Here is an 18,553-nt window from a genome sequence, read left to right on the forward strand (position 1 = left end):
ATGGATTCCAGGCATAATACAAAGACAAAGAAACCAGGCACGGAAGCACACTGCATGATTCTATTTATATAAAAAGCCAGCAAAACTAATCTAGGGTGCTGGATTCGTGGTTGCCTTAGGGAAGGGAGGGAAGCTTTCAGAGAAGTGTTCTTCTGGACCCAGAGGCAGCAACGCGGGTGTGCTTACTCTGGCTATTCGTCTCGTTCCAGACTCCTGGTTTGCGCACTTTTCTGTATACATGCTTCCTGGTGAATATTTAAGTGTCTGGAGATCAAAGGGCAAACCGCACACTGAACGGTGCGCGGATCCCGCGGTCGGACTTGCGCGGCGGTGAGACGGTCCCAGTGAAGTGACCCTGCGAGTGACCCGGGCCTGGTTCTCGCGTGGTAGCCTCGGGGGCCAAAGCCCCGGGCCAGAGTGTAAACCTGAAGTCCTGGACCCCTCACTGGATCCCAGGGGTGCCCGCCCTCCTGAATGGAGTGAGGACACAGCGTCCCCCCCCCCCCCCCCCGAAGGTGCACCAATGCATGAGAAAGTTCCACTCGGATGCTTTCACATTTGCTTAACTTGCGGACATAAACATCTGGAATTGGGGGCCTTCCTCCAGATACGCCCTAAGGAAGCACCCAGAACCTGAGTCACCTTCACTGGCGCCAGGACCTCCAAAAAGACGAGATCTCGGGAGTGGCCGTTCGATTGCTTCGGTCTGGGCGTCGAGCTGCGCGCGCACGGGCCGGCTGCGATTGGTGCTGCCTGGAGGCGGGGCGCGGGGGACGCTGGGAAATCTGGCGGGCCGGAGGCGGCGGGAAGCAGCCGGTGGGCCGCGGCACAGGTAGCGGGAGGCGGCAGGATGGTGAAACTGACGGCGGAGCTGATCGAGCAGGCGGCGCAGTACACTAACGCTGTGCGGGACCGCGAGCTGGACCTCCGGGGTGAGTCCGGGGAAGGGAGCGGGCCTCTCAGCACGCCGCCCGTTGGTTCGCGTCCCGCCGCGTGCGCGGAGGGCTGGAGCCTGGCCAGGAGGCCCGCATTGTGGGCGCCAAGCCCGGCTGCGCCAGCGCCTCCCGGCCCTGAGTCCTGCCTTTGCTGCCAAAAGACCATCCATCCCTAGGCCCTTCTGAGGCTTCTGTTGGCCTCGCTCCTACTCACACACCCAGCTGATTGATTGATCGCTTCCTGATCCACACCCGTGGGCCTCAGTTCGGCCTTGCTTGGCGTATTTCGCAGTCTGAACTGTTTGAGAGCTGGGAGAATGTTAATGATTGTAATTCTAGGGCTCAGCGACCGGGTGGTTCTCAGTAAAGACGTTAGAGTGTTATTGTGGGATTATAGACAGGATACGTGTTACTTATAAGTAATTTGCGAGGGAGGAAATGAAGTCTGAGAACAAAAGCGACGGCTTCCCCCAAGTTTTCTTTCTTATTAGCTTCAGTCGTCTGATCTTGCCCCTTTATCACAACACTTTCAAGAGGAATGCACTACGAGTGCCGTAAGAGGTGGAAGCTCTGAACTACCCAGATTCATGTAGCACTTCCAACCTTAGTAAGGCTTGTTAAAAAATTGGGGGTGCAGCTGTCTATTCGGCATTTCAAGGGAAAGACTTGAGGAAGGATGTGAAGAGCAGGTTCTTAGCGGTTGTAATAGAATACAATTTGCGCCTTAGATTTGGCTCCAGAGGGGCAACACCATCTGAGGAGCAGCGCTACTGCAGGCTCTGCTTTCGACTTGGATTCCTGATTCACAAAACCCGGTGCTTTCATTTTGTTGAAATTAAGTTTCCCAGGGAAAAGTTCAATTCAAGAGTAACTGACCACTCCCACTCTCTCGGGTCAGAGTGAGCTCTGCCTTCTAAGTCTGAAGTGCATGGAGTGTTGAGGATACTTGTTTTGGTGCAGCACTTTGATGTAGCCCTAGCAGCTCTGAATTATGTACTTTAACCTTGGCTTGGATTCGTTTCTTCTGCCAGCACCTAGCACAATAGCCATGTCCATTTTAGACAAATCAGTATTTGAGTGAACTGTTCACAGGGTGATTTACCATTGTGCATAAACCATTGACCTTCAACTCCTGATTGGAGCTGGGGGGAGGTAGAACTGTCATGGTATCTCTAGGGTGTCCTGCTGAGTTTGATGAATCTGGCCTGTGGGAATGCAAAAGAGGTTAAGAACTGTTGTCCGCAACGTATGAACAAGACTTGGACACTGACAGTAAGCAGCTCACAGTGTAAATTGTCATCATGCCATTTAACTGTTTAGAACAGTGTGAGGCACCTTGTAGATAGCCTTACAAATAAATGTTAGCTACCAATATTACTGTGAATAGGTGTATCTTCGTTATCATAGCCCTCGTCCTTGTTGTCATCACTATCTTCATGTCCGCTCCTAGACTGTAAGCTTTGCGGCAGCTGGGACATGCGACTCTTGTTCCTCAGGGTTTTTTTGTTTTTTTAACGTTTATTTATTTTTGAGACAGAGACAGAGCGTGAATGGGGGAGGGGCAGAGAGAGAGGGAAGACACAGAATCCGAAGCAGGCTCCCGGCTCTGAGCCATCAGCCCAGAGCCCGACGCGCGGCTCGAACTCACGGGCGGTGAGATCATGACCTGAGCTGAGGTCGGACGCTTAACCGACTGAGCCACCCAGGCGCCCCTCTTGTTCCTCATTTTATGTGCCAATACCTTGCACATTTGAACAGTTGTTTGGCACAGCATAGGTGCTGGGTAAACACTTTCTGAAAAAAAGGAAGTTTTGAGTCAAAGTACCATGAAGTACTGCTAATGTTTTCAGGTACCTTTTAATTATATTAATACTTGTGTATTTTCCCTCCATTTTTTTGTAGGGTATAAAATTCCTGTCATTGAAAATCTAGGTGCTACCTTAGACCAGTTTGATGCTATTGATTTTTCTGACAATGAAATCAGGAAACTGGATGGTTTTCCTTTGTTGAGAAGGCTGAAAACATTATTAGTGAACAACAATAGAATATGGTAAGTGTCTGCTGGTGGAAAGTAATTTTTTTTTCTGCTAGAGTACAGTGTTGCAGTGTTCCCTGAAGACGCTGTAGCACATACCAGTTGAGCCTCCGTATTTCTTCTAAAAATGAGAAACAAGCTGCATTTTTCCCATAAAGATCCAGAGATTAACTAGGCATTGGTCTAGTTTTATTTGCATCTATTCAGAAATACTTATCTATTCATGGTAATAAATATTTAAGTTACAAACATGCAGTTTTGTACATATTTTGGCTTCTAAAACAATAATTGTAATTATTAGAGGATTGTATTTAAAAGATGCATAAAGTTCAAAATTATATTTTTGACTGTTTCTATCTCCTCTGTCATTTGTTTTTTTTGTTGTTGTTGTTTTTTTTACAACTTATTTGTAGAATATTACTTATTGACATTGAGGGGTTGTTTTGTTTTGTTTTTTACCCTCTTTCATCATCTCTGAGTAAATTTCATCAGAAAAGTTATTGAAGGTCTATAGACAATGTCTTTAAGAAGTACTAGGAAGTACTAGTGACTTGCTTTTTTACAATAGGCATATTTCTTATGAGTTAACCGTTCCCTTATGGTGTAGCTGTTCGCCGTGTACCTGAGCTGTGAATGCAGAGTTGTTTGTATTTCTGTGCTACCTGCACAAAAGTCATGAAGTAAGCTGAGCAGTTTCTTCTTCACTTAGCTTTCCCTGGACAGTGTGGTAATGGAAAGAGCCCCAGGCACCCCTTCAGGACACATGGGTTCTAGAATCATTCCACTTCCACCACTAACCCTGTGACAAAGTGTCCTCTTTGTGCCTCATTTTCCCTCTGTCAGATAAGGTGTTGGAAGAAAGATCTCTAAAGTTCTTCCATCTTTGGAGTCTGAAATCTTCTGAGCAGGGACTTCGATAAAATTGTTAGCTTTCTTTCACTCTTATGAAGTCTTTGTTTTCATTTTAGCCGTATAGGTGAGGGACTTGATCAGGCTCTACCCTGCCTGACAGAGCTCATTCTCACCAACAACAGTCTCGTGGAACTGGTAAGTTGAACAGGGGAACTGTATTTGGGGGAGGAATTAAAGGTGCTGCACACCTCTTAAAGAAAATTTGGAAAACCCAGAAAATTATCTTACCATCTTTTGTCTTTTTCTTAATTCAAGATCTGGGTGGGCCTCTTTCAGTTATGTATGTTGCAAATACCCTTTTCCACTCTGTAGCTCACCTTTGGACCTTTGTAGGGTGTCTTCATAGAGAGGTCCCTAATTTAAGTGTAGTCCAGTTTATCTGTCTTTTGTTGTTGTTGCTAGTGCGTTTGATGGTCTGTCAAGCTTCCCCTACCCCAGAGTCCCAGAAAAACTCACCTAAGTTGATTTCTAGAATTGTAGGGTCCAGTGTGGTAGCCATTAGCCACACCTGGCTACTCTGAATTGCTATGTACTAGAACTAAAATACACATCAGATTTCAGAGATATAGTACAAAAAAAAAAATGTAGACTATCAGTTTTTTATATTGATACTGAAATGATAATATTTTGGATAATAGGTTAAATAATATTCTACTAAAATTAGTTTCACTTGTTTTTCTCTTCTCACTGGCTGCCACAAAACATTTAGTTACATATGTAACATGTTAACTTTTGTTGCACATTTACATTCTAGAAACTTATTTTACTCTTCATATTTGGCTCAGTGATCACTTGGAATTGGTTTTCCTGTGAGATAAGGGGCAAGGTTTCTCTATTTGGATGGGATTATTTAACAAAATTGAGCTCATGGCATACATTGTTTTATAACCTGAGTTTTTCGCTTAAACATTGGGTAAGTTTAAGTCCATATCATATAACTTGATTTTGTGCTTTTATGATCTTACCTCCCTTCCCTGTTTTCCTGATTGTTCCTTTCCTTGTGGACTCAGTCCCGAGCTTCCTACAGATTCTCAGAGTACTTGACTCCAGCAATAAGAAAGCGCTGATCTGAGACTGTGTCTTTTCTGAAAGATAGGAGGTATTCAACCCAAAATGCACATTCATAGGAAATGTTTGGCGTAATAGAGGCTGCTTGCATTTTTGTGTATGTTGTACTTATATTTAAAGTTGTTTGTAAAGATGAAGGCTGAGTTTGTCCTGTCAGTTACTGAGCTTGGTGTATTAGGTGTGTTGTATAGGTGTGTTAAAATCTCATTCTGCCTAGAGTTCTGTCAAGTTTAGTATTACGTATTTGGAAGTTATCGTCATGGATACATACAAATTTAAGGTTTTTTTTTTTTTTTTTTTTACATTTATTTATGTTTGAGAGAGAGAGACAGAGTACAAGTGGGGGAGGGGCAGAGGGAGAGGGAGACACAGAATCCGAAGTAGGCTCCAGGCTCTGAGCTGTCCGCACAGAGCCCGATGCGGGGCTCAAACTCACGAACTGTGAGATCATGACCTGAGCCGAAGTTGGACACTTAACCAACTGAGCCACCCAGGCGCCCCCAAATTTTAAATTGTTAATACCATCCAGGTGAACTAATCTTTTTATTATTCTGTTGTGCCCCTCTTTGTCTCTATTAGTGCTGTTTTACCTTGTCTGTTTTATCTGCTATATTACGCCAAAACAAGCTTTGTTTTATTTAGTGTTTGTATGATAAATTTTTGTCCATGCAGAATCTACTTTGAACTTTTCTGTGCCTTGTATTTTAGGTTTATATCTTAAAAACAGCATATGTGGTAGGATTTTTTTTTTTAATCCAATGTGAAGTCTGTATTTTAAATGAAGTATTTGGTCTATTTACATAATGTAATTACTGGTGTATTGGAGTTTGTCTTCTCTCTTTTCTGGAGGTTACTGTTTGACAGCCCATTCTGCATTTCTTTTTTTTTTTTTCCCCCCTTCATTGTGTTCATTCTCTTTCTCTGTCATTCTTTGCCTACTAATAGTGTAGGAATTACTTATTCCTGGTGTTTTGTTTTGTTTTTGTTTTTTTTTTTTTTGAGAGAGAGAGAGACAGAGTGAGATCAGGGGAGGGAGGCAGAGGGAGAGAGAGATAAGCAGGCTTCATGCTCAGTGTGGATCGATCATTGTGGCTCGATCTCATCACCCTGAGATCATGATCTGAGCCAAAATCCAGAGTGGGACGCTTAACCGATCGAGCCACCCAGGTGCCCCTACTTATTCCTATCTTAGCAATGTGGGAATTAAAAATACACATTCATTGGGGCTCCTGGGTAGCTCCTTCAGTTAAGTGTCTGGCTTCAGCTCACGACGTGATCTCACAGTTCATGAGTTTGAGCCCCTCAAGTTTGAGCCCCACGTTGGGCTGTGTGCTGACACCACAGAGCCTGGAGCCTGCTGCAGATTCTGTGTCTCTCTCTGCCCCCACCCTGCTCTCGCGTGCATGTGTGCGCACTCTCCCTCAAAACATTTAAAAAACATTAAATAAACATTAAAAATTTTTTTTTAAGTATTACAAATAAAAAAATACACATTCATTAAGTTTCAGTACTCTTAGCTTCTTAAACAGTACAATGATGTTAAACATTTCAAACCCTTCAACATGTTATTTAGTTATTCTGTCTTTAAAAAACCCACTAAGACATCATCATTATGTTTTATGTAGTCTGTGTGAGTGTAACGAAAGTTGCCATTCTTTGTTCCTTTTTGGGTTTTTTTTTTTAGCTTTATTGAGGTGTGACTGAGAGATAAAAGTTGTATGTATTTAAGGTGTGCATTGTGATTTTTGAGAAATGTATAATTGTGATTACCGTTATCTAACATATCCATTACCTCACATATTTACTTGTTGTTTGTGTGTTGAGAATACTTGAGATCTATTCTCAGCAAAAAAAAAAATTTTTTTTTTCTTAAATTATTGAGAGAGAGAGTGAGTAAAAGAGAGAGGACAAGGTGGATGGGGAGAGGCAGAAAGAGAGGGAGACACAGAATCTGAAGCAGGTCCAGGCTCTGAGCTGTCAGCACACAGCCCGATGTGGGGCTCGAACCCGCAGACCTTGAGATCATCACCTGAGCCTGAGTCACACACTTAACTGACTGAGCCACCCAGGTGCCCCTCTCAGCAAATTTCAAGTATACAGTAGTACATTATTATTAACTATAATCACCCTGTTGTACATTAGGTGTCCAGACTTACTCATCTTACAACTGAAAGTTTGTACTCTTTGATCAAATAGCTCATCCCTCCCCAACCCCCCCCCCCCCCCCCCGACTTCAGTCTCTGGTAACTACCATTCAACTGTCTGTTGCTGAGAGGGGGTCTTTTTTTTTTTTTTTAATTCCACATCTAAGTGGGATCATGCCATGTTTGCCTGCTTTTGTTCCTTTTTAGATCATCCTGTATATTTTAGTGGTGACATGCCAGTAGCAAGCTTAGAGCTCCCTCTTCCAGTGTTTGTGAAGTGTTTTTTAATGGCAGCTTATTTTCTGAACTCCTGGCTTTGTTCCCCTCTTGCTTTTTTGTGTCTACTTTTTTCTCATTGTCCTTCTTGCCCCCGTCCCGCTCAATTTCAGTCTGATCCTAGCAGTTTCTCCCCTTTGTAGGCCTTTGTCCTGGAAGGGATACCATTTCTGGTTAGTATTAAGAGTGAGGGCCCAAATTGCCTGGTCCCATCAGGCCTCATCACAGACTTAACTGGACTCATTATTGGGATGTATGTATCTGTTGGCTGCTGTTCTCAGACCGACCAAACTGTCGGTCGTTTTGGAGTACTCGGGCTTGTTGGATGCCTCTGCCTTCCCTCTGCTTCATCCTGCACAGATGTTGCCCCCCTATAAGCCTTGCAGCTCTCCCAGTAGTCGGTCTCTGCCCATTCCTGATTTAGAGTTCTTGCCAGAATGCCTTTTCATCTGGTTTAGTTGTAGTGGTTAACCATAGACTTTGGTTTTGCTGTCCTGTTTTATGAGATGATTTGGGAAGATTAAATACCAAAAAAGTGCCTTTTTCCCATAATTGGGTCCTTTTTTTGTTTTTGTTTTTTATCCAAACTCCTTGTCCTTGAATAATTATCTGAAGCGATTTGAGGGAGCCTTGAGTAAAGGTGTCTCCTCATGGGGCGCCTGGGTGGCCCAGTCGGTTAAGTGTCCAACTCTTGCTCTCAGCTCAGGTCATGATCTCATGGTTTGTGAGATTGAGCCCCAATTCTCTTCCTCTCCATGCCCCTCCCCTGCTCTCTCTCCCCCTCTCTCAAATAAACAAACATTTAAAAAAATAAAGGTGCCTCCTCTCAACCATGAGATGTCTGTGTCACCACCAGGCATGTACAGTTACTAGTGGGAAAAACCACCTTCCACCAAAATCCAGCTGGAGATAACCTGTGTGAATGACTTGTTCCAAAGTTACATCAGCTTGGACATTTCTTTCTTTTCTAAATCATTGCTTTAAATTCTAGCCCTTTTGAGGTTGCTACAAGAAATCAGTTTTGGGGGGGGGGGGTCTATTCTGCTATTGAGACACAAGTTTTTATGGATGTGGCTAAAATTTTCAGTTTAAGAAGCTCAAATTTACTCACCAGTTTGTCAGAATTTTTATTAAGCATCTGTGGTGCGCTAATATTGTGCTAGATGCTAGCAGTAAAAAAAGAGTCCTTGCTCCAAAGACATCTGCCATTTCAGAGTATCACAGTAGCCTATGGCCGGTGGGGTGGGGGTGGGGGGACACCTGGGGCTTAGTCAGTTGAGTGTCTGATTCTTGATTTTGGTTCAGGTCATGATGCTAGGGTCACAGGATTGAGCTGAGCATGGAGCCTGCTTGGGATCCATATTCTCTCCCCCTCTCCCCCTCCCCCTCCCCCTCCCTTCTTCCCTCCCTCTCTTTCTCTTCCTCCCTCCCTCTCTCTCTCTTTTTCTCTTCCTCCTTTTCCCTCCCCCACCTTCCCTTCCCCACCTTCCCTCCCCCCCCCCCCCCCCCCCCGCCAGCCACTCTCCCCTGCTCACGTGCGTGCTCTCTCTCTCAAAAAAAAAAAAAGCCTGTGGTATTCATGTTCTTATGGCCATTTATTTTACAGGGTGATCTGGACCCTTTGGCATCTCTCAAATCACTGACTTACCTAAGGTATGGAAATGATCTGTGGTGGTGACAGGGAAGTCCTTTACAATGACACCATTATCAGCCTTGATCTTAAAGTAATCAGTTAGTAAGAAGCACCTTTTAAAAACAAATACCGAAAATAAGTCCAGTGCTCTATTAAAACTTCCCTAACATTAACTGAATAACATTGAACTGTGAAAAAAAAGGTCAACTTTTCCTTAGCTTATGGACTCATTTGATTTTATTAAAATGGACCTCTTGAAATGCTACGCTATGAACAAGACTGGCATTGCTATTCCTTTTCTTGCAGTATCCTAAGAAATCCTGTAACAAATAAGAAGCATTACAGACTGTATGTAATTTATAAAGTTCCACAAGTCAGAGTACTGGATTTCCAGAAGGTGAAACTGAAAGTAAGTATTTTCTGTTGGTTGTAAGTCATTATACGTTCATGTTTTATTTTATACTTTTGCTGTTGATTTTTTTTTAATTGCCGAATGTGTTTTACTATTGGTTTGTCATAAAAATGTGGGAACAAAATGTTAAGTCAGATTTTTTTTTCCTAGCAGAGTTTACAGTAGGACTTTGAGTTAAAGCTGTCTTGTGCAGTAGTGTTGGTCATTCAGAGGTCGTAGCACAGTATCAGCCGCCGTGAGCACTGTCAGCAAGACTGTGCTTAAGATATGTTCCCCCTTGGGGAGCTTAATAGAATCCATTTTTCAGCAGCTTTAATTGTTAGAATGATTTTCCCTTTACAGGGAGTGGGTTTTCCCTTGTTTTTTGTTTCTGTTTTTGTTTTTTGTTGTTTGTTTTTTTTTCTTTCCTTTTTAAACCTTCCTAGTTCCTCCAGAGCCCCTCCCTGAAACTAGGAGGGGGAACTTTCTTCAGGGAACTTCACCAGACAAAGCAAGGCCATTGTGTCTCCTTTTAATTTGAAATTGACTTTTTGGTATTTTTACCAGCCCCGAGTATTTCAGAAGAGTTTTCTTCCGTGTTTTCTGAGGAATGCATCTAAATGCATGTGGTATTCCTATTTCCATTAACTCTGTGTGTGGTGTTGCTGTAGGAGCGTCAGGAAGCAGAGAAAATGTTCAAGGGCAAACGGGGTGCACAACTTGCAAAGGATATTGCCAGGAGAAGCAAAACGTAAGATACGGATATCCAACTTCACTCCACTTCACCTTCAGAAACACTATCTGTCTGGCTTTTTGCCTCCTACAGAACTAAACAAAACACCTGTGACTGACTAATACAGTATTGAATTTGTGTGATGATAGCCCATGACCTTCAATGGTCCACACATCACATGAGATTTCTACCAGGTTAGCAAATACTTCCGGTGTTCAGTCTTAATGCAACACTATATATCCTGCTTTCTCTAGAGGAAGATGAACTGGGTGGTGTTTCTGAAGGAGAGAGTTTCTTGTATCAGTTTGTTAACGAAGATAAGATACTACACTGGTTGAATTACTTTCAAAAGCCTTTTTGAAAGTAAAAGAGAAGCAATTTCCATTGGTCTGGATTTAACAGTTACGTTCTTTCCTCCCCTCCCAAGTTTCAACCCAGGTGCCGGTTTGCCGACTGACAAAAAGAAAGGTGGGCCGTCTCCAGGGGATGTAGAAGCCATCAAGGTAAAAATGTGTTAGAAGAGTTGCCATGGGTTTAGGACACAAAATATGTAATAGACCAAATTCTAAACATTGCAGTTTCCACCCTCCACCCCCCACACTTAGATTCCTGCTCCATTTCTGTGTTAGGTGGGAACTAGCTTAAAGTGATTATTCAGCCACCTTTGATGTGAATCGCTTCTATGAGCCAGTCAGCACAGAGACAGCTCTAGTTCTTTTCCATTTTCCCAGGGTATTTGAACGGTCAGTCACTGAAGTATGCTGTCTCGGTTGTTTGCCTTAATTTTTACTTTCAGAGATTTGCTGTCTGAAAGATCTGCTTGATGATCAGTGGGAAATCCTAGTTTCCTAATACTGCTTCCTAAATTATCCAGTAACATAATTCCACATAGGTGCTTTAATTAGCTAAAATTTTAGGACATGTGCAGTAATCATTTGCTCATTGTGACAATAAAATTCTCCCAGTAGAGCTGTTGAATGTTCCACCTCAAAAAGTTGCTATGGACTTCTGTAAGGTTTTCTGGGTGATTGATACTTAGATGCAATTAATTGTCCTCCTCTGTTGTTTTCTGTCCTCCAGAATGCTATAGCAAATGCGTCAACTCTGGCTGAAGTAGAGCGGCTGAAGGGCTTGCTGCAGTCTGGTCAGATACCTGGCAGGGAACGCAGATCAGGTCAGGACATGTGGTCTGTCTGTGTACTTCCAGATTGATCTTATACTTGAGGTGGATTCCTAAACAGTTGAGGTGCTATGACCCAAGGATGTTAGAATAGTGCCTCATTACCATCTAATGCACACAAAATCCCTTTTTTCATATGCTCTTGGAAGATAAGTTACTTGATATAAAATGTTATGGCATAGGACTCTGAGGGGTCTTTTTTTTTTTTAATGTTTATTACTGAGAGGGAGGGAGGGAGGGTGAGGGGGTAAGGGGCAGAGAGAGAGGGAGACACAGAATCTGAAGCACGTTCCAGGCTCTGAGCTGTCAGCACAGAGCCCGACGCAGGGCTCGAACTCACAGACTGTGAGGTCATGACCTGAGCTGAAGTCGGATGCTTAACCTACTGAGCCACCCAGGTGCCCCAACGGATACGCTTTTTTAATGAGTTACTACTTTTTTAAAATACTCAGCTTTAATTTCTAATACAGTGTTGATTATTCTAATATAGTATCGATAAATGTACGTAAACAAAAGCTCTTTGGGTCCCAAAACTAACGTGTCTGAGAATTACTGAACTAAACAAAGGCCAGAGTGGCATTCTAGGGGCAAAGCGGTGAGTGAGGGACTGTGTAGGCAAAGCACCTGTGGTGAAAAGGAGCCTTGCACACTAGAACTGAAAGAGGCCAATGGCAGTGGAGTTCAAGGCACAGGGAGAAGGGTGAGCCAACAGAGAAAGCATGTCTGGGCCACGCAAGGCTCTGCAGACTGTGATGGATGAGGTCTTTGTCCTCAGCATTAGAAGGGTATTAAAGGCCTCCAAGGCTCAGTACTGACGGGGGAAGAGGCAATATCACAATTGCTTATTGTGACTGTAATATGACAGACTTACTGAATTAATCTGTTTCCCCTGAAAACGTTTTCTTTGAGCCTTAGGATCTCTTGGGATTTTCAGAGCAATCTGAAAGATTACTGGGGAGAAGAAGGTAGAAATTGTTCAGGGCACTCCATAGATTGCAGTGGGCCTAGGCTTCTGAGTATGCTAAAACTGGACTGACATTCTTATCTTGGTAGTTTTGCATCTAGAAATGTGATGTTGAGTCTACTGTAAAAACAATAGGCTTAACCAAGAGTAATCTTCCCAAACACTGATAGTTAAAACGTTTCCTTTTTCAGAATACAGTGACCAAAATATCTCATAAATTAATGAGTAAACATAACAGACTTGGTTTTTGCCGTATTTTCCCTCATTTAGAGACAATAAAGTCATTGAGTAGTCCTATTATCTGGCATGTGGTACACATTCAAATGTTTGTTTGTTTTTAATGTTTATTTTTGGTGGGGGGGTAGAGAGAGAGGAAGACGAGGAAGACACAGAATCCAAAGCAGGCTCTAGGCTCTGAGCTGTCAGCACAGAGCCCAACAAGGGGCTCGAACTCATGAACCATGAGATCATGATGTGGCCAAAGTCGGACATTTAATCAACTGAGCCACCCAGGTGCCCCTCAAATGTTTTTTGATATTCCCATTTTCTTTCCCTGTGGTAGTTGTAAGAATAAAACACAACGTATAAGCTTTTTACCTTCACAAAAAAATGAATGAACAGCTCAACCAAAGAAGGTTAGAATGTCAGGCAATGAGTTTGACTTTTTGTAAAACACCTTTGTGATCCTTTCCCCCTAGGAATTGACCATCCCTTCCCATAGCTGCCAAAGATAGTCTCTGGACTGTAAGCTCCTTGAGGGCAGGGGCTGCTGGGATTTGTAACTAGTCCAGGGAGTAGTGTGCAATAGCTTCACAGACTGGCCACTCGTGTACTGAGCAAACATGCTGTAAAATCAGTATGACATGTGGCTTTGTGTTTTTCTTTAGGCCCCACTGATGACGGTGAAGAGGAGATGGAAGAAGACACGGTCACGAATGGGTCCTGAGCAAGATGGCCTGAGTATCTGCAGGACGTATAACATGCCCACTGGGACAAGTCCTGCTTTTTGAACTTGGAATAATAGCCTTGTTTGTGTCAGCAAAGTGGAGTTCATAAGCATTGTTGAAATGCTTAAGACTGCTGCTGGTAATTTTGTAACATCATACATTTTGAAATCTAAATGCCGGTTTTCTACAAATAGTAAAAATACAAAGACATTCGCTGTGCTACCAAGTTGTCTGTCATCGGGGCGGGGTGTGCAGTGAGGTATCTGGACATGTTTCAGTTGGAAATGCCAGAGGGCATTGTTTCTAGGTAGGCTTCCCAGGCCTCTTTAAATATTTAGATTTTTAAATTGTTAATAAAACTGAAGATTATCTGTGTGCTGCCAGTGGTTTCAGTAAGACTCTACGATCTCTGGTGCATTTTTTTTCCATGCAAAGAACAGCTTCATTAAAGACAGCCAGGCTTTAATTACTGATTTGAAAAATTACAGGAGAATTGCAACTTCTGCTTGTTGGAATGTGAACAGCACATTCGAGCTTTCAAGACATGGTTGTGGGTGGGGGGTGGGGGGGTGTCCCAGCCCAGTGAGCAGGCTACGGCAGTTTCCTCACACCTCTGGATGCTGCAGTACATGTATCCCACCCAGCTCTGGCCAGTTAGGCCAGTCTAAAAAACATGATGGAGGTGAGCACCTCACCATCCATCTTTTCATCTGCTCGTGTTTGGTTGGCTTTGGGTCGGGTTTTTTTTAAGCTCCTTGGGAGATTTTCTAAATGTGAGAAACACTCGCTCTAAGTAGGCCTCTGAACAGTTGTGGGTGATTCCTGGTTGCTGGTTTGCTGTACTTGTAAAGTCTGTACAAGGTGCATGAGACACTGAAGGAACGCAACCTTCAAGGAGCTGACAGTCTAGCTGGGAACATGGAACCGTGGGTAGCGGTGGGGCTAAACCTCAGTGCAGTAGCAACTGCTAGAAAAGAGTAGGGTAGAGCAGTCCGAAAGGAGGTGGAACTTGGCTATCAGGAGAATTTGGTCTTTAGTTTTCCTCAGTGTGGCCCTAAACCAGTACTTTCCCACTCCAGTGTGCTGAACTTCCCGGACATCTTGTTAAAATGCGAGATCTGGTGGGGTGGGAGGCTGTGCTTTAAGTAGGTTCCCAGGTGCTGGCCTTCAGAGGACAACACTCCACACAGGATTTCCAGCCTCCCTCTCACCACTTCCTTAACTTCTACCTGACCCCTTTCAGCCCCTTCCAGAGCAGTCCCCTCTAATCATGTACTGATGGCCCACACCATAGGGGGTTGCTCTGTTCTGGTTTTATCCTCACCTTGACAGATTTGGAGATTCATGTTTTTTTATGAGTTCCTGGGGCATTCAGGCACCAAGGAAATAACCCAAATATACAATAGGTGGATTTATAAACTAAAAGTTGTTCATTTAATTTGAGAGGAAGGTGACTGCAATTCATGCTCTCCTGTTCCCCTCACCAAGGTGTCCTTTGGGATTAGAACATTGCTAAATGTCCACAGGATCAGAACAGGACTTGGAGGGGGTGGGGGTCTTAAGATCTCCCTGCAACATCTTTCATGACATATGCCAGTGAGGCTGCCTTTTCTACTTCTGCAGAGCCTTTCTGTTAATGCACATTTACTTGACACTTGTGCTTCTGATGAAACAACTAAAATGAGTCCATTTTTCTTCTCCATACTTAACATACAGGGAAGCTATTGCCAGGAGGCTCCCTGCTCCCATCATTTATAAGCCACCTACTAAGGAGCCTCTGAAGGAGCCTCTGGTCACTAACCTCGGTAATAAATTGGTTGCAGTTCACTTTTCTCCCACCACATGCCCTACCTCTACATAGCCTACTTTGGGTCCTGGCTTTGACTACGGGCAGTACTTAGCAATAATACCCAGACTTTGGTGCCATTGCCAAGTGGATCTGAACTCAACAGGATTACTCTGGCACCAAACAGATTAATGACTCCCGGGTAATGACTGGAGGGCTGCTAAGCAAAAAACAAAAGGAGACCTTGTTATGTTATTTATGCTATTGTTGCAAGTGAGGATTTGGCAAAAACTTGACCAGAGGAAAGTGAGGGCTCCTTTGCTCAGAGCTCCACCAACATCTGTGTGTCTCAGGACCAGAAAAATTGGGTTTGCCTCAACCCAGTTTTTCCCAGAAGTCCAGTGTTTTCCATGTGCAATTTTGTGGAACATGAGGTTCAGTCACAGATAACTTCTCTCATGTTATAGCCAAAACTATACCAGTGTACCAAGTGGCAGACATGCAGCTCTCAAAACAACAGTGTCTGTGGAACCACATTAAGATGTTCATTTGAATATTAGTTTTGTAGTATTTATGTTTAATTAGTAGGTTTTGACATTCTAAGTACTATAAATTTAGAAAATGTATATATATATATATTTTTTTTTTATATATATGCAGATATTTAACATAAATGCTACAGTAGGAATCTACAAGAATGCCATTGAAAGGGCAATTCAAGTTTGACAACCACTATTGTTTGATTGCCATCTCAGTAATCTCCCTTAGTTACCGACACTTTTAATCCTGTCTTGCGTATACTTTTGTGAAAAGGTGAGATTAGGCCATTTATCAAGTTAGCTTTTGCCATAGTAATGCTGATTAACAAACCATTCCCAAAACTCTGGCTTTTAAGTGACAATCACCATTCTCACAGCTGGCTTTGCTTTTTACTGCAGGTCAGTGGATTAACTAGGGTGGCTCAGCTTTATGTCATTCTCCTAGGACATCTGCCTACTTGCTATTAACCTAAGCAAGCCACCTGGCCAAGGCCAAAGTCAAAGGATGTGCAAATACACTCCTTCCACCTTGAGGCTATTGCAAGGATGTTCTCAGAAGGAAGGATGGATGAATTGGGGCTAATCCTGTAGTCTGTCATGGGCAGACTATACCATGGACGTTCTGGATTACTACCTTTGTCCTGTTTTTACAAATAACTCTTGAGCAATTATACTAAGCAAAGTGTGTGCTGAAATAACTTTATGGTTCTAGATAAGATAGATGAGATGATACACCCTAATTAAAGGGACAAAGGTAACACTTAGAAGCCTGGCTAGGAAGAATAACTTCTCACTGGGAACTTAAGAACAGCATTGAGGGGCCCTTGGGTGGCTCGGTCGGTTAAGCGTTCAACTTTAGCTCAGGTCATGATCTCAACAGTTGGTGAGTTCAAGCCCCACATTCGGCTCTGTGCTGACAGCTCAGAGCCTGGACCCTGCTTCGGATTCTGGACTTCCCTCTCCCTCCCCTGCTCACACTCTGGTCTCTCTCTCAAAAATAAATAAACATTAAAAAAAAAAAACCATATTCTAGGAACTGAAGCAAAACTCCTTTGTGCATTCTAGTAACTCAAAATCTATTAGATTTTAGTTGAAAATACTATTCATACTGTAAGTACATATGTAGACACACAGACTAGTTCATAATAGTACACAAAGGTACTTTATTCTTGTAGGTGTTTTAAAAAGTGCAATGTTTTCACGACTGTTGTGCTGGTTTTTATATCAAAGTCCTGAATGAAAGCTTGCAACAACAGCAAATCTTTGCAACCTAGGATCTTCCTCCATCGCTACTCCAAATATCTTAATCCCTGAACCACACTGCAAGCTCTGAAATGATGTTCACTGCAACATTCTTGAAGCTTTCACATCTTAATCTGACACTTGTCAGGGTGGGGAAGTATCTGTTAATCTTATTTAACCCACTTAACCACTAAGTTACTATAAAAAAAAAAAAAAAAAGAATTTACCATGCATTAGTTGAAACTTGTGTCAGATCACTTTTCAGGACTCAACTCTGAGAAAAAAGAGAGGTCCCCACCGACTGCTTCCATGAAGTGACTCCCACAGTACAGTGTACCTGGTGTCCAGAGCATAACCAAACAAGTCAGGCAAGCCTGATCACTATGCACAAGGGTGTGTGTGTGTGTGTGTGTGTGTGTGTGTGTGTGTGTGTGTGTGTGTGTAGGCTCTGAGCTGTCAGCACAGAGCACGACGAGGGGCGGGAACTCAGGAGCCTTGAGATCGTGACCAGAGCCCAAGACGGAAGCTTAACGGACTGAGCTACCCAGGTGCCCCCAAACATGGTATATTTAAAGCTGGTCCCAAACTATGTACTGAAGTCATCCCGAGAAAGAGTTCGGTTTTAGCACATCGAGTTCCTGCAAGATGCCAGAGCAAGTGAGAAACCACTTCAAAAGAGTAATGGTTCATCATCTTTTACAAGTGAGAGGAAAACATCAAAGAATAAAATTCCTCCCTCCTAAACTCATCAAATCAGTGGCTGTCTTCACAGCCTTAATTTACAAAATCCAGGGTCCTCAATTTCCCCATTTCAAGAGCCCATTTTCAAGGTGGAGAACAGCTTTCAGGCTTTTCTTTGCCACGGCGCACGAACCACAGTCCCCCAGTAGAAATCTACCTCTCTTGCCGCGCAGCCCCCAGATCGCCCACTCCCCTGGAACTCCTAGGTGACCCAGAGCTGGGAGCGCCCGCTGCGGTAGCGGTAGCGCCTGGGCAGGAGTGATGCAGGCCTCCTACGGGGTGGCGGCGCGCTCTGACGTCATCACCTGGTCTCTGTTTTTTTTTCACGGTTGCATTTTTGATTCTCAACCCTCCCTCCGTGACACAGCTGTGTGTGTTCACCTCAAAGCCTTCTCCAAAAACACACTCAAGCCCAAATTTCAAGTAAGGTGGTTAAAGCAAGAGGCCTCTGAGCGGCAGAGGGGCCAGAGGAGTGGAAGGCGGTGAAGGAAGGCTTTGCAGGCAGAGGAAACAACCAGGAAACTGTGATAACAACTGCTACTGCCGCGTGACACCTCGTAGGATTCGATACGTGCTGGAGTCACTGCCTTAATTCTTTCCCCGGAGGTTTTGGTTCTGGAGGGGTGGAGAACCGTGAGAGTCGGCGGGCCTTTCTTAGCCTGAACACGGGCAGCTGGAGGAGGAGGCTGCCAGCGTTTCATCTGACGAGTTCTGCTGCCCAGTGGGCCCGGGGCAAGGATGTGGGCGCAAATCCTGTTTCCAGGCGGCCCCTAACCTCCAGGGACGTCGGCGTGCAATCGGTACAAAAGTAAACACGCCCGCGGGAGTCGGCCCGCAGGTCAGTCAGGCGGCTTTCCTCAGGCGAGCGGTGAGGCCGCCCAGCCACACGGTGCGCAGTCGGCGGGGACAGTCTGTTGCCGCCCCGCCCCGCCCGGCTGGCCACGCCCCTCCTGGATGGACACACCCTCGCTGTGATAGGCCGAGTCTCAGGACCGGGTCGCGCCGCGATTGGCCGGGGCTCAGGGAC

General features: G+C 44.1%; 1 protein-coding gene and 1 long non-coding RNA gene across 2 annotated transcripts; one reads left to right on the top strand and one right to left on the bottom strand.

The window, feature by feature from the left end:
* Positions 1-312: 312 nt before the first annotated feature.
* SNRPA1 (small nuclear ribonucleoprotein polypeptide A') lies at positions 313-13,593 on the top strand. Its single transcript, XM_086711394.1, has 9 exons — positions 313-932; positions 2,838-2,985; positions 3,939-4,017; positions 8,977-9,023; positions 9,310-9,412; positions 10,066-10,145; positions 10,555-10,630; positions 11,208-11,301; positions 13,159-13,593. Exons 1-9 carry the CDS (start codon positions 851-853, stop codon positions 13,215-13,217), a joined length of 768 nt encoding a protein of 255 aa, XP_086567520.1. The 5' UTR covers positions 313-850; the 3' UTR covers positions 13,218-13,593.
* Positions 9,223-18,550, bottom strand: LOC147580374 (uncharacterized). The gene is made up of 2 exons (XR_015252836.1): positions 17,684-18,550; positions 9,223-11,280 (listed from the first exon to the last, which is right to left on the bottom strand). It is a non-coding gene; the product is annotated as an uncharacterized LOC147580374 (long non-coding RNA).
* Positions 18,551-18,553: the final 3 nt, after the last annotated feature.

The sequence above is a fragment of the Puma concolor genome, chromosome B3, assembly GCF_028749965.1.
Source record: "Puma concolor isolate L17-30 chromosome B3, mPumCon1.1.hap2, whole genome shotgun sequence".
NCBI lineage: Eukaryota > Metazoa > Chordata > Mammalia > Carnivora > Felidae > Puma > Puma concolor.